This window comes from Drosophila biarmipes, chromosome 2L, assembly GCF_025231255.1.
Source record: "Drosophila biarmipes strain raj3 chromosome 2L, RU_DBia_V1.1, whole genome shotgun sequence".
Lineage (NCBI taxonomy): Eukaryota > Metazoa > Arthropoda > Insecta > Diptera > Drosophilidae > Drosophila > Drosophila biarmipes.
In genome coordinates this window covers 219590-233578 of record NC_066612.1, presented here as the reverse complement: position 1 = coordinate 233578, position 13989 = coordinate 219590, and the positions used below count along the sequence as shown (strand labels likewise).

Here is a 13989-nt window from a genome sequence, read left to right as displayed (position 1 = left end):
CGACCGATATTCATGATCTTGGGCATGTTTTACCGAGCACCATTCCAGATTCCAAACCCACCTCCGCATAATATTATTTCTCGGTTTTCACTGGGAAAATCGTTGTCGAAGCAAGGTTATCGCGCAATAGTTTCACAGCCCCAGAAACGGGCACCCCACCACTTGGGCCTATCATTGGGAACAGTTCTACCGATTTAATGCCTTTGGCGGCTGCGATCCCGATTTATTGGCGCTATGGTGGATCAGCACTTTATGAAAATTTTCACCCGGCCAAATAAATAAACGGGCGCCAAATAAACCGACGTGCGACTGTTTACGCGGCAACAATCGCGCACAAACACATAGGTCGACACACGCACACTGCCACGGAGGGGCACCAACACAGACTCAGAAAAAGCCGGGACCGCGAGAGCGCGATGCTGCTGTTTTAAATCCAAACCGGTTTTTTTGTTGAAATTGATATTATTCCTTCAATTTTGCACGGCCTAAAGTTGCTTTAGGTTCTTGGTCGTCCAAATTCGCTAATTTTTAATAGTTCTCGTCTGCCTCTGCTCGTTGTTCGCTGGCCACCGCGACTTCGTTTTGTGCCGATATTCGCGTGTAGTGCTGCCAGACCGGCAGTCTGGTACTCACGCACGCAGGCGGGCACGTAACGTAAGCAGCCGAAACGTAACGCATCGCCGTAAGACAGTCATGTAGAGGACGTGTCGAATTCAACAATTTGTTTTTCCGCGGTAGTCCTTAGAATTTTCTAGCCTGAGTAGCGGCCATGCTATGTACCGCTCCTTATAGAACATTAGGTATTCGATTTTATTGCTACAATCGAACACGAGTCACGCCATGAATTCAGATATTACTTTTAGTAAAATGGGCTCAGCTCTCTAAAATACGCTAATATTTACAAGCTATTCATTTCGCTATATTACACACCTAAAAGTTAAAAAAAAACTATGGCTAATTTGTTTATTCTCTACACTTCCAGAACGACTGTTTCGCTTCCTGAAAACTATGATTCTGACTTCACTTATGGGCCAAAGCCACTTCTTGTCTGCCAGTGCGAAGGGGACGGAAAACCAGGTAGAATGAGCGGTTCTTCTACCTGAGTTTCACAACGCCATTAAAGACGCAGGAACCAACCCCCGGATAAATAAGGCAGGAAGGGCACAACTCACTCCGCAGAACCACTCTTGAATAGGGGGTTGGTTCAGCTCAGCATTTGTCTTCGCGTCCTGAAAAAGGTATAGGACAGGCGCGACCTTTGCTAAATGTTGTTGTTTCGCTTATGCGTCCATTGTTGAGGCAGACATCTCGTATTTAAGGGAATAGAGCCGAAAGATATTTCAAACTATGTCAACTGCCTAAGCAAAAACAACTGAATACGCCAAAAAAGTAAGACAACTAATGAATGAACTTTGTATTTTGCACTGCATACGCAAAGCAGCAACAACACTTCCAGGAACTATGCTTTAAAGTGTATATACGAAGTGCACTCGGAGGGGTTCCTCCCAGATGGGGCTAGAATTGGGGCTTACGAACGCGTTCAATGGCACAGATAATAAGAGCCTCAGCCTCAGGGACACGAGCAAATGGAAATACGAGATCGTCTACCGGATCGAACGTGGTCGACGGCATCTTTCTGCTAATCTGTTTTGTAGATAAGGGGCCTCGCCCACCCCGCCCCTTTTCGAAACTGGGCACGGGACGTGTGTCACAAGAAACTGTTAGCGACTGCAATAGCAGTGGAAGCAGCAGCGTTATACACATGGGGTTCCCAAGCTCACCCGTCTTATGTGTCAGCATTTATTGATGAGCTCTGAGAAAATACATTTGTAACCTATTTTCCTGTTATAGTTTATAGTCCCCCATTAGACTAAGAGTCAATTTTCTATTGTCTAAATAGTTTTAAGAAACCAAATTCGTAAATAGCTCCTTAGGCGATCACGTTAGTTGGAAATCAGTTGGCTGATTAATTTAAAAACCTAACTGAGTACAAAGATGATTTTCCGACAAAGCATTAAAACGAAAGTTATACCGCACTAACCATGAGGAAATCGATAACTTGTAATTAAATGTGTCTCAGAGGAACTGTTATCCGAACCCTATGCTATCTCAGCCTTCCAGAAGCCTGCAGAGAAACACTGTAATCAGCAGTCGTAGGTTTCCCAAGCCAACTCACATTGCAGCCCCACGTACTGCCCAGGCTGATGAATGGAAGCCATCCTGTCCTGATCCCAGCCCTCTGAGCTGGCAGAACGAAGATTTTTAAAGCCGCATTAAGAGCTTTAAGCAGCAGCACTTAAAATATGGTCATATAGAACAGCCAGTAAGCAGAAGCAGTTTGCCATATATATGTGTCTATTATATAAATGTACTTCGGGTGGGGGAGGGCTGGGGGTGTGTGCTGCAACTTCCAGCTCTCTGCCCAGGTCACAGCTTTTGGCTGGCAGCGACAGAGGCTGGGGCAGAGGCAGAGGCAGAGGACTCGGCTGCAGTGGCAGCAACAGCAGCTGCAGCAGAGGACGTGCCAGACCAAGTGGCTATAGTGACTCAGGCGGGTGGCACATAAACGCGGTACAGTCCTCACTGAATTAGTGGAACAAATATAACCTGTCAAACCATGCCTTATAAGAAATTATTAAAAAAAAATGAGTAAATTATCTGAAACCGAATAATAAAATAAAAAAGTTCCCGGCTATTTCAGACCAGAAAATTATCAGGAAAATGCACTTTGTGTAGAGATACGAACGCACTACAGTGGCCACTGTATGTAAACTCACAACTAGGCGTGTGTAGCTAGGGGGAAATGCAATCCATCGCAGAAAGAGGGACTGCGAAGAGTTGAAGAGAAGCACCGATTGCCCGGCATGCGCAGTTGAGGCCATCGGAAAAATCAATTCAGCTAAAAGTGCGCCCGGTTCAGGAAATTGCAGGGCCACACCAACCAAAACAACGACAACGACAGCCCCACCAGCATAACAACACTGCTGAGCAACATTTGTTGCGCCCAGGGGCGCGGGGATGGGAGTGGGTGGCTGGGGGCTGCGGGTTCGGGGACACGAACTTGTGGCCAGTCCAAGTAACGCTGCCGCCCAAAACCACCCATCGAACCAGCACAGCCGCAAAGGTGGGTGGACATTTTTGGGCGTCTGTAAATTGCATTACTGCCATGTTTCCAGCGCATCTGTATGTGTTGAACCGCTTATGTAAAACATGGCAAAGAAGAAGTCGTCGCAGTAAATGCCAGAGTCTGTGGTGGAGAGTCGAAAAACTGGCATGTGTATACGCCTACGATAAATATTATTCCTCTATATTTAAATTTTTAAAGAGTATTGTTTTCTTTATGTCAGAGGTCTATTTTAAAAAAGCTATTTTTGCCACTTGTGCCGTAAATATCAATAAGCGCAAATTTAAAGAGGTTTCTGTATTAGTGCGGTGCATTCTGTAGCACTGTACAAGTTAGTTAGGAAGTTTCATTAAATGTACATTGAGCTCCGTTGTATAGTACTCAGAAGATACTCAAAAGACGGGGGAAAGGACCGAATTCGAATATTCTTACTTGGGAACCGACTTGTCCACGTGCAGTGTATCCGTCGTATGGACTTCCACCCCGCAAGTCGCCCTGTCATTGTCCTGGCAAAAGTTTCTCACCGAACGTCCTTGTTTGAGGTTATTTATGTGTATATTTGGCTGGGTCTTACACATGCTGAGGGGCAGCGGAAGGAAGGCTAGAAGGAGGGCTCGCGTGTACATAGCCAGCTGGATATTCCCGCATTCAGAGCACATACACATACATACGAGTTGAAATTCCTAAATCCCCTTTTAGCCTTTCATTCAATCATTGCCGGGCGCCGTTTCCCTTCCATTTCTCCACTGACTGCAGTCAAAGTAATTTGAGCAGGAGAACATTCTGGCTGCGTCTCCTCCAGGGCGTGAAATTTATCAGCATCAGGGAGCTGGCAGCAGGAGCAGGAAAAGCAGACAGGAGGAGAAGATACAGAAGCATCAGCAGCCCCTGCAGCCTGCAAAAGTTGAAGGACACGGGGATGACAGGACCTAGGATGTAAATACGGCATTCTCGCAAAGGAATTAGATAAAACTTTTAACATAAGAGACGGGCCGCCAGGGCCCAACCCAAGAAACGAAAAGAGAGCCCAGAGTTTTGCCCAAAACTTCTTAAACTTCACTGGAAATGCTCCAAAGTTGCACATAAATGGCAGAAATGTTTTAAGTGCCTGACGTAAGGTAAGGAAAGGCAAATAAATAGAAATAGCTTAGGAAACTAAACTGCACAAACCGAATTGAAACATTTAAACCGTATTTGATCCTTCATCTACAAACATTTATTCTCTGGAGTCCTGGCCATTAACATTTATTTCTGCAAACATTTTCCACTCCGCATGTCGCATCCGTAATCTGGCGATGTAACCGCATTAACTTTATGGGCTCCCAAGGGATCTGCACTTAAATTTGTTTCGTTACTGTGCTCACTATCGTATATTTTACATAACATAATGCGATGTGAATTTAAAGCAGTGCGAACGGCACGACAGATAGTTACTGTTGCAGTCGCTGCTGCTGCACTTTGTGGTGCAGGTTGCTGGTTTCTGGTTGCTAAGTTGCTGCAGACAACGACGCCTGCAGCGGCTTTAAAATTATATAAGCCTCCCCTGAGGGCCACGCCCTCACGTGGGCCGCTGATGGGGTGGCATACTGAGCGCCCATGGCTCGCAATGGATGCAAGCAATACGAAAAAGCCAGCAGCCTCAATTTGATATATGGTTTGGATTCAAAGCTTTAAAGTAATTGTTTTTTGCCCATGAACATTTATTATGTAAAAGAGAAAAGTAGTGTTATGCACTTTTAAAGCTTCCTAAAATAATAATTGCAGAACTATTCTAGTGAGTTTGCATGTATGCATCGCTGCGGATTCGACTAGATGCATCTCCTGCAAGTCGGATTATTATTAACTTCAACTGGCGACCTCAATTAAAGTAAAGCCCTGCAAGTGTATGGGTGTCAGCCTGAGCCTGGGGGTCTGCTGGTGTGCCTGGTGTTCCCTGAGCTTGTGAGTGTGGCCTGCGACAAAGTCAGAGGGCAAAGTTGAATAAAAGTTGAAGCAAGGCGAGGAAACCAGGGAGGTGGAGAAAAAAATTCGCAGCGCTGCTTACCGCTGCCTACCCAAAGCCAAGTGACGCAAGCGGAAGCGGCAATAAAAAAAGTGGGAGGCTATCTGGAAGGTGGCTACAAAAAAGAGGAAGCAGGGCTGGAGAAGGGTCCAAGGATAGAGGAGGACTTTCCCAGGCCGGCTCCGAGTATTGAATGAAACTTATGCAAGACGAGCGCTTAGTCGGGAGAGGAACCAAGGGAAAATCAGGAAAGGGCAGAGAAATCACCTCTGAGGGCGCCTGCGCGCTCTAAATTCCTGTACATAATGTGGCAGGAAACGCTACTGGATATACTACATACGCAATATACATATATAAATGACCAGGACATCGGTTCTCTTTCATATCCTGGCTGCCACCCACAGCCGCAGGGCTATGGAAACAACAACAGGACAAATTGCAACAAAATCAGCAGAAGACAAAAATAGCAAGGCAAAGAAAAATTCCAGAAGCTAGAAAAAATAACTAAAAATGTGCGCGGGATCTGAAGAGCCCCCGCCATCAACCTTAGAGGCTAGGATTGTTTGAAAACGAGGTCGTGGAAATGGAAAATGAAAGCAGTTCGAAGAGACACTGGCGACGCCATGTTGATTTTTACAGGAAGTAGCTCTGCGCTCTCTGTCTCTCTGCCACACATCCTCTAGAGCGTGTGCCGGCCACACTCCCATCGCTTCTTGTTGTCCTAACTGCATTGGGGCTTTCCCTTTGTGCAGCTGCTAATGAAGCTTTTGCCGAGAGCAAAATCTGCAGCAGAAGAAGCCTTCCGAATGGCAACAAAAAGCGAAATTGCAGCATAAAAAATAATCTCTTGGGAGTGGCTTTAAAACGCAGTTATACAGGAAACAATGGCAGGATCAGCACCAGCATCAGCCCGAGCAGGGCAGAAACTATTTTCATTGCCTACTTTTCAGAGTGACAGCTCGTTGTCCACTGCAAAAAGCTAGGAGTTCGTTTAACATATTTAAAGTATTATCAATAAAATACTTTATTGCATTTACAGTTCCATATTTGTAAATTTCAGTTTGTGTATTAATACTAATTTATCTACTTTGCAATAATTTCCATTCGTGTCTCTAAGTGTTTTGTTTAATACACACTTAACCAAAGATTACCAGATACTAAAGTCGTGCTTGAAAATAATTTTGCTTGCATGCCTTTAGCAATTTTCATATTAATTGACTATTAAGTTCCCAATTGCACTTAATTGCGCCTGGGTTTTGCCTGTGTAAAGCGGAACCATATAAAGCCTGGAGATGAGCAAGATCCGGGACAAAGGGTTAATGCTGCTGGGTTATTTGTTTCAGCACTCTCCGCGGCACAGCCACTCCCTGAGTAAGCAATGCAAATTAATTAAATTACAACAAATAAATGCACTTTGCGAATTGAAGCAATACAAATAATTTACTCAGTGAATTGGAAAAGTACTAAATGCGTACTGACCCAAGAGTTAAGGAGCCAGAAGATGGTTATAAATCCTAAAAGGTTTTCTGATAATAGATTCCTTTTAAATCATGGGGTTTTCATCCGAAAGGATTAGACTTTCAACCAAACACAGAAATTAAATTCCAACTAAGCATTCCTAAACAAATTAGCATCACTTAAATGGGCTTAAACGCTACTTTCATTCACTCTTCACTTCGTTTAAATCCAGGATGCGAGCTCCACCCATTTTGACCGCGTGGCATGTATAATCCTATCTGCTCTATCTGCTCTCACATCCACATCTGCAGGAGTCCGCATTTACTGCCACCATTTGCGTCCTGGTTAGTCCTAATTTGTTTTGCTGCATTTAAAATGAATTTAATTTGGTTAAGGGCGAAATGGGATCCAATGGCGGCAAACTCGCTAACTTTGTTTGCCAAACCCAATCAAGTGAAAACAGGCGACAGTGCAATGCAATTACACGCACAGAGATGCAGATACACATCCACAGACACAGATGCAGATACGAACGCACATTGCGAGTGATACATAATCACCTCTTTCGGGGGGCTGACAATTTAATTAAAATTGATTTTCCGATCAATATTTTCCAGGGAAATTCACAGTTGCATTTTACGCATCTGTATGTGTCCTGTATCTACATTTGCTGCCGTTCGGGTTATATAAGTCATATATACACACACGGCGATATACAGAAATTGGGGTGTGGGTTGGATACATCCATCAGTGTGTGAAATTTAATTGCGCGCCCCCTCTCCTTCTTCCTCTCCTGTATCCAGCTGAAATTTAATGAGCAATATATGTGGGGGAACAATTGTATCTGTCTCTCTCGTCTGCCTGCCATCGTTCTCTTTCTGCTGCTCCCACAACCGCAGGGCAATGAAGCATTTCCACATGAAGATTGATTATGGCTCAAGTATTCCCTTCGTTTTGGTTTTTATTTTTACTCCACGCTTCGTTCTGTAATGCTTTTTGCAATTTATTTCAATGCATCGAAAAGGATTCTGGGACACACCCAAAGGATGCCGATGCAGCAGTCACAGGCACAGCCATGGCATCCTTGTAATGGCAGGGCGATAAATAAAAAGGGGGAGGGCCAGGCAGCTGGGGTCCTGAACCCGTTATGCCACAGTCACGAGAGTCTAAGGCATCCCCCACCGTTGGATGTGGCAAATGGATTCTCGAAATGCAATCATTATTAATGATGATCTTGCAACACTGTGCGATAGATATTTAAGACCTTTGATAAAATGATCTGGTAATGCATAATATTTCTCACAATATATCTTGGAAAGCAAACGTTAAAGAAAGAAAATGTTATATGGGCTAATAAAAATAATATGATTCTGATACAACTAAAATTCAAAATTGCTCAAATTATATTACTTGAACAATGACTCTGACAGGCGGCAAGATTGCCTTCATCTTTTTTGGTTAGGCCACCCACAAGTCCCTGGCTCTTGCATCATCTGCTCGGCAGTGGAAAACTTTTCACAGCCCAAAAACCGAATATGTCTCTGTACTTTTGGTCAGGGCCATCAAAGCTAGGGCCACCATAAAAGTTGAGAAAATGCATTTTTACGACCAGTAAGCCCTTAACAAAAACCGAACCGAATCCATCGAAAGGGCGTGGCACTTTACATTATATATTTTAATTGAATTTTTCCCTTGCACATATTTGTTTTAATTGGAAAGCTAAAACAAATAACAAATAAATCGAATCCGAAGCCCAGAGTATTGGGGCGTATGCGCAATGTTACCCATACGCGGCGTTGGCCCTTTTCGCCATTACATGCACACAGATACAGATAAAAATAAACGTTTTCTGTTTAAATTGGCGCAGGCAACTGTCCATTCACATGTCCATTTTGAGGCATAATTTAAGCTGACATTTTGCGGTGAAAAAGTTTTCCAATTTTTCCTCTACCCACTTAAAAGACAAGGAAAACCAATCATTGACTATGCACTGTAAACAACACGAACTTAAACTTGTTCAGGTGACGGCTATCATTTTTCTTAACTTTGTTGTAGGTCTTGGTAAATGAGGAGAAAATAATAAAGGAAACAGAAGAGTTGGCTTAGGTCTTTATTTTTTTCTATTTCTACTGGCACAAGTATTACTAAAGTATTCTGTAGTAAAGTCAATTTAACTATTTCCTTTTTACGCTATATATATTTACCAACAATTTGATGTTTATTAATTTGTAAAAATATTATTAGGCAATCACCCTTAAATTAAAATTGCTGTCAGAGGCACCTGGGACATTTTTAGGTTAATGCAATTTTGAAATTCAGCCGCATTTGCTGTTACATTTTTAATGCAACGCTTGCTGCAGCTACATACTGTCGTTGTTGGGTCTCTTTTTGTTGTGCTTTTTAATTAGGCGCCAGTTTCGTGTTAACCCCTTGCCCACTCTTCTCTTTTTTTTCGTGGTAATATAGATATTACATAACTAGCCCTCGCCCCTTGGAATTTTGGGCCTAGGCCGCCCACCTGTGATTCGGTTTGAATTCGCTTTATTTTGTTTATTTTCTTGCTGCCGCTGTGAAATATTTGCGCCAATTATTTGCGGCCCAAGGGGCTGGAGGGGAGTGTCTGACCAAACAGCAATGGCTGTGTGATGTACACAGGAAACATTTGTTAAAGACTATCAAAAGTGGCCAAATATATGTACAACTATTTTTAATTTTTGGGACTTTGGAAGCAAGTTAAAAAAAAAAAAATTGTTTATATTGTATTCATAAATAATACTTTCCCAATTTAAAATTATTTTCTTTTTTCCTGTGCATCTGCTAGGAAATGCAAGAAAAAATACAATTTTTGGACTTTTGGCACGCCTGTCAATTATTTAAATATTTCGCGCTTAGCCCCATTGGCTCATTCATTCAGTTACTCACTTGTTCATTCATTCAATTATTTCGTTTTTGCGTTGGTTGCCCAGTTTCCCCATAGGTTTGGTTTAGCTAACTGGGAAATTTGCATACGCATTTGTTTGTGTTTGAGTTCGAAGTTTGGTTCGCTGGTGAAATTTAATGCATTTCTGGTGGGCACACTTAGTGCGTTGCATTTGAGTGCTTGAATTGCGTAAAGCTTTAAATGGCCTAAAACCGAAAACTTTTGCACCCGTTCCATTCTTATTTCCGCAAAACGTGCATAAACATATTGAAAACATAAGGAATATATTCTGTTTAAAAAATGTTGAACCATTTTTAAAATATTTCGACCATCTTGTTGTACCTAAGATCGCTTTTTAGTGATGCCTGCTAACAGTCTTGAATAAGGTAGAATGGTAGAGGACAGGTCCAAAGTCCAAGTCTCCATAGAAAAACACCCCGTTATGCCACACATACCCCTGAACAGAAGCGGATCGAGGGAAGTATATCTAGGGAAGGTCTCTCTAATTTCCTTGCAACATCATTAAACTAATTAAAGTAAAATGCTATCAAATTATATTAATTAAATGAAGAAACTTTTAAGAACATAAACTGAGTGTCTTTTGCACATTTACTTCCAACTCATGGAGTGGTACAAACATATCGCACTTGATCCAGCTGAAATTGCAGCTGCTGGAGCTTTAAAGGAAAACTTTTTAGACTAATGAGCAGTCCAGTATGGGCGGGGTGAAGGGGATTCAAAGGAGACGTGATGCGTCTAGTTAATGCATGTAGATTAATCACGTCGCAGAATTTGGACTCTCACTGTACTGGTGATTCTAAGCCAACAATGGAAGACGCAGCTCTTAATGAACACCATCGCGACACTTCGATGATGGTGCTGGCGTTGGAGTAGCAAGTAAGGCAGCCGAGGAAGGGGCAGAGTTTTATAATGCAAACAAAGGGCGGCGGTGTCATCAGGCCTCTGATTCGTTCACGTAACTAACGCCCGGAGGAGCTTAGTTGGCTGGCAACGCTTTGTTTCTTCCTTAAAAGATATCTTTCTTAATATTGTTGCGGAAGAATGTCCCATATGAACTCCTTTTTAGGGACCATTCGGAACTGTCTGGCACGACAAACCGCACTGGCGCTGCGATAAGCAGGAAGAAGGCTCGAATTGAAGGCACTGCGTCAGTACAAGTACCTGCCACTGTGCTGCTGCCAGAGACGATGTCCTCCTCCCAGGGAGGCGATTGACAGGACAAGGACCAGCGATTGCTTTGGGGCTTACAACCGATGCTGACCAATGAGGCGTATGATTAGAGGCCACCCCTGCACTCGAAACAGCCGAGGGACACATAGACACCAGACATTACTCTCTGCTGTTCATGAAAGAGTTATTAAGAAAAGTGTAGCTAAGAGCTTCCCAAACTGAGGACAAGTCTAACGTGCAAATACACTGTTTTTCCAAAGCCGCAATTGCTCTCCTTATATCTTAACTAAATAACTACTGATATGTAAGCTTGCATCACAGAAATACAATTGAAACTTGTAGTGCCGAAATGGTTTTGTTACATTTTGTTAATTTGTTACTTGCCACGTAGCGTTTGCTTAATCTCTCCTTGTTTATTTTAAATGGGGATCGGCTTTCAAATACATATTTTTTTTAATTTGCACACGTTTTGTTTGATTACCTTGCTACAAATTTGCGACTTCGCGTAAATCAAGTTTTTCCATGTCTGTATCCATTTTGCGTATTTAAAGCTATACCTCGGTGTGTTAATTTGTAGTAAAAGTGCATACCCCTTGCCTTTTTCTTGTCTTCGTTCATTTAAATAAAGATAACTATGCGTGCATAAATGAAATTATGAAAACCTACCAGAAAGTATAATGCAAGCTTGAGCTAAACGTTTGACCCTTCAATCTACCGCTATACATATCTTTTCATAATCACAAAAGGCGGCCACGAAACAAGACAGTCTCTTTCAAAAAGTCTATTGACCCACCTGAAAACCGTTTTTTCCCGATACCTTTTTTTTAACATTTTTTGTGCTTTGTTTTCCTGCGTTTAGCCTCGAGCGAAGACAACAACCGAAGACTAGACGACAACTCACCAAAAGCCTTGAACAGCTCTATTAATTTTTGTTAACCTTTTTTTTATATTATTTGCTAATTTATTTAAGCTGTCGTATGTTTTAAGTATGTGTGTGTGTACCAACTCTGATTTTGTTTGTTCAGATTTATTGACACTTCAGAGTGTGGCTCATTTTTGGGTTTGGTCGGGGCATTATCTTCGTATTTGATTTCCTTGTTAGGACCGGTTTTCGGAAATCTATTAAATCCCTAAGTGGGTCACCCGCAGTCGAGTGTTATTCAAATGCCATCGGGCCACAGACTTCGACGGACCCTGTCCAGATACTTTTGCAGTTGTCATCAGCTGATCAAGTCAAGTGCAATCAACACACAGCGAGAAACACAACAGAGCTCGAATTGAGCTCAATTGGAAGCAATTGACCAGAGCTCTCGAGGGGGAAAGAGACGGCGGTGCGTGCGCGAAAGAAAGGGGTGACGGGGCACGCTGCGTTACGTTGCACCAAGTTGACCACAAGTCCCCTCTATCAAGGGTACGGCTACTACTACTATTTCTGCGGGTTCGTGCTTCTTGTGAGTTCTCTGATCCTAAATTAGGAGGTTTAACAGCAAAACTGAAACTGGAAATGATAGAATGACTCTCGCGGACCAAGAAGTTGTATCGTTTTTAATAGAAGTAAAACGATTCAGGAATTTCTCAATCCGAATCATTTTTCTTTCAATTTTTCGGTATGATTTATCTTCGTCGCTTTGCTGCTGCTTACTTGCCTAATCGCACATAAATTCCTAGGCAATGCTCCCATTATATGCACGTCTTTTGACTTATTACCAACGAAAACAAATATCTATAAGTAATGCTGGCCGGAAAGGTCAACTTGGTTAGCAAGTCGCCGACCATTTGACTGACCGACTGGCAGATATTTAAAAAATGGTTGACTGACTTGGCAACTTACATCACTATCATCGTCACTCAATGGCTGCCTCAATAATCCAGGACTTGAGGCAGGCAGTGTCGCTTCAAGGATACGCACCTGAAAGCACAAAAACAGAAATACAATTAGTACTTTATAATATTTGGCATGCCGAATTTAACGGAATGAATTTTAAAACTTTTACAAATCTGGGATGTGCAGATCTTTGTCATTTGCATATGAGTAGCACATAACACACAACCGCAGAATACACAATAATCTATCGCCTTACTTGCACATTTTTCAGCGGAAACGGGAACACCTTTTGTCTCTATTTACAAAAAGTGCAAAAGTTCAGAGCGTTAAGAATCGATGCCAAGAAAAGGCAACAACTGAAAAATAAAATCTTACATATGTACATTGTGCATACATATATATGGGCGAAAGATAAAAATAAATTATTTGTACTTGCGTGTTATTATTATTTTAGGGAAGGGAGAAAGGTAGGAAAACACAGAGTAGAAAGGAAAACAAATTAACAAATTGACAAACTGTCTGAAAAAGACCAAGGGACTGGTTGGATTAATAGTTTCGAAATCGATTAAACGATTATTATACGCACTCTTAGCACTTTGTATATTATGGGAAGAATATTAATATTATTATTGAAATATTTGTAACAAAGTGCTGCAATCGAACAATTGATTTTCTATGCTTTGACATCTGTATAATTTTATGGTTATCGCCAGAAATCCAATAAGTCTCAATTTTGTCAGTGACCGAATGTCACGTGAATAATTTAAAAGAAAGATGTGTATGTAAGTTTGTGGTTCAGCAGACACAGGGGACTCCAAGAACGGTTTTCCCCATTATTTATCGTTTCTCTGGCTCAGCTTTCATCTTTTCTGGAAAATGACTAAAGATTGAAAGTTCCTTGTGTATTTGGGGCGGATTTATTTATGTTTTGGACTCAGACAGACCCAAGAAACTTTAATGATGATGACGCAGATTTTCTTGGCTGCGCCAAAAATAACAAGGGAGAAACCGACTATGATGTATTGTACATTATTGTATACTGTGGGTCTTGAATTTTGTATTGTCTGTGATTATATAAATAAAGTAGGGCCGGGGAGCGGACGGCAAGGCGATGTTTGCAAAACGCCGAGATTTTACTCCCCTGAACCCCACCCCCTCACCCAACCCCCTTCTCTTCCCGCTTTATCCGTCGAAACTTTGGCTGCTATTTCTTTTTGCTGTAATCTTCTCTCATGCGCTTTAATTTGTTTTCTTTTCTTTTTTCGTTTCTTGTTATTTGCCAAAAGTTTATTGATCTCTCGCTGACATTGGAGAGCCAGCCACACAAATGCCGAGCAGACAAAAGAAATACATAGAAACACCGCAGAAAGTAAGCGGGAGACGGTATAAGTATGTACATTAACACATGTACAAACGCAAAAATGTACAAATGTACATCCCCAAAGTTCCGCATGGGAACTTTAAACGGT

General features: G+C 42.1%; 1 protein-coding gene across 7 annotated transcripts in view; it reads right to left on the bottom strand.

Annotated features, from left to right (window-relative positions):
• LOC108036838 (protein split ends) overlaps positions 1–13989 on the bottom strand; it is a 56225-nt gene that overhangs the window by 19870 nt on the left and 22366 nt on the right. The window contains exon 2 of one of the 7 annotated variants that reach the window (XM_017113190.3): positions 12527–12604. The exons of 5 other annotated variants lie outside the window; for them this stretch is intronic. In XM_017113190.3, coding sequence (XP_016968679.1) covers positions 12527–12537 — 11 coding nt within the window. In that variant the 5' untranslated portion in view covers positions 12538–12604. Of the gene's footprint in view, positions 1–61; positions 581–12526; positions 12605–13989 lie in introns of those variants that run through there. One more of the 7 variants, XM_017113192.3, reaches the window with a different exon arrangement.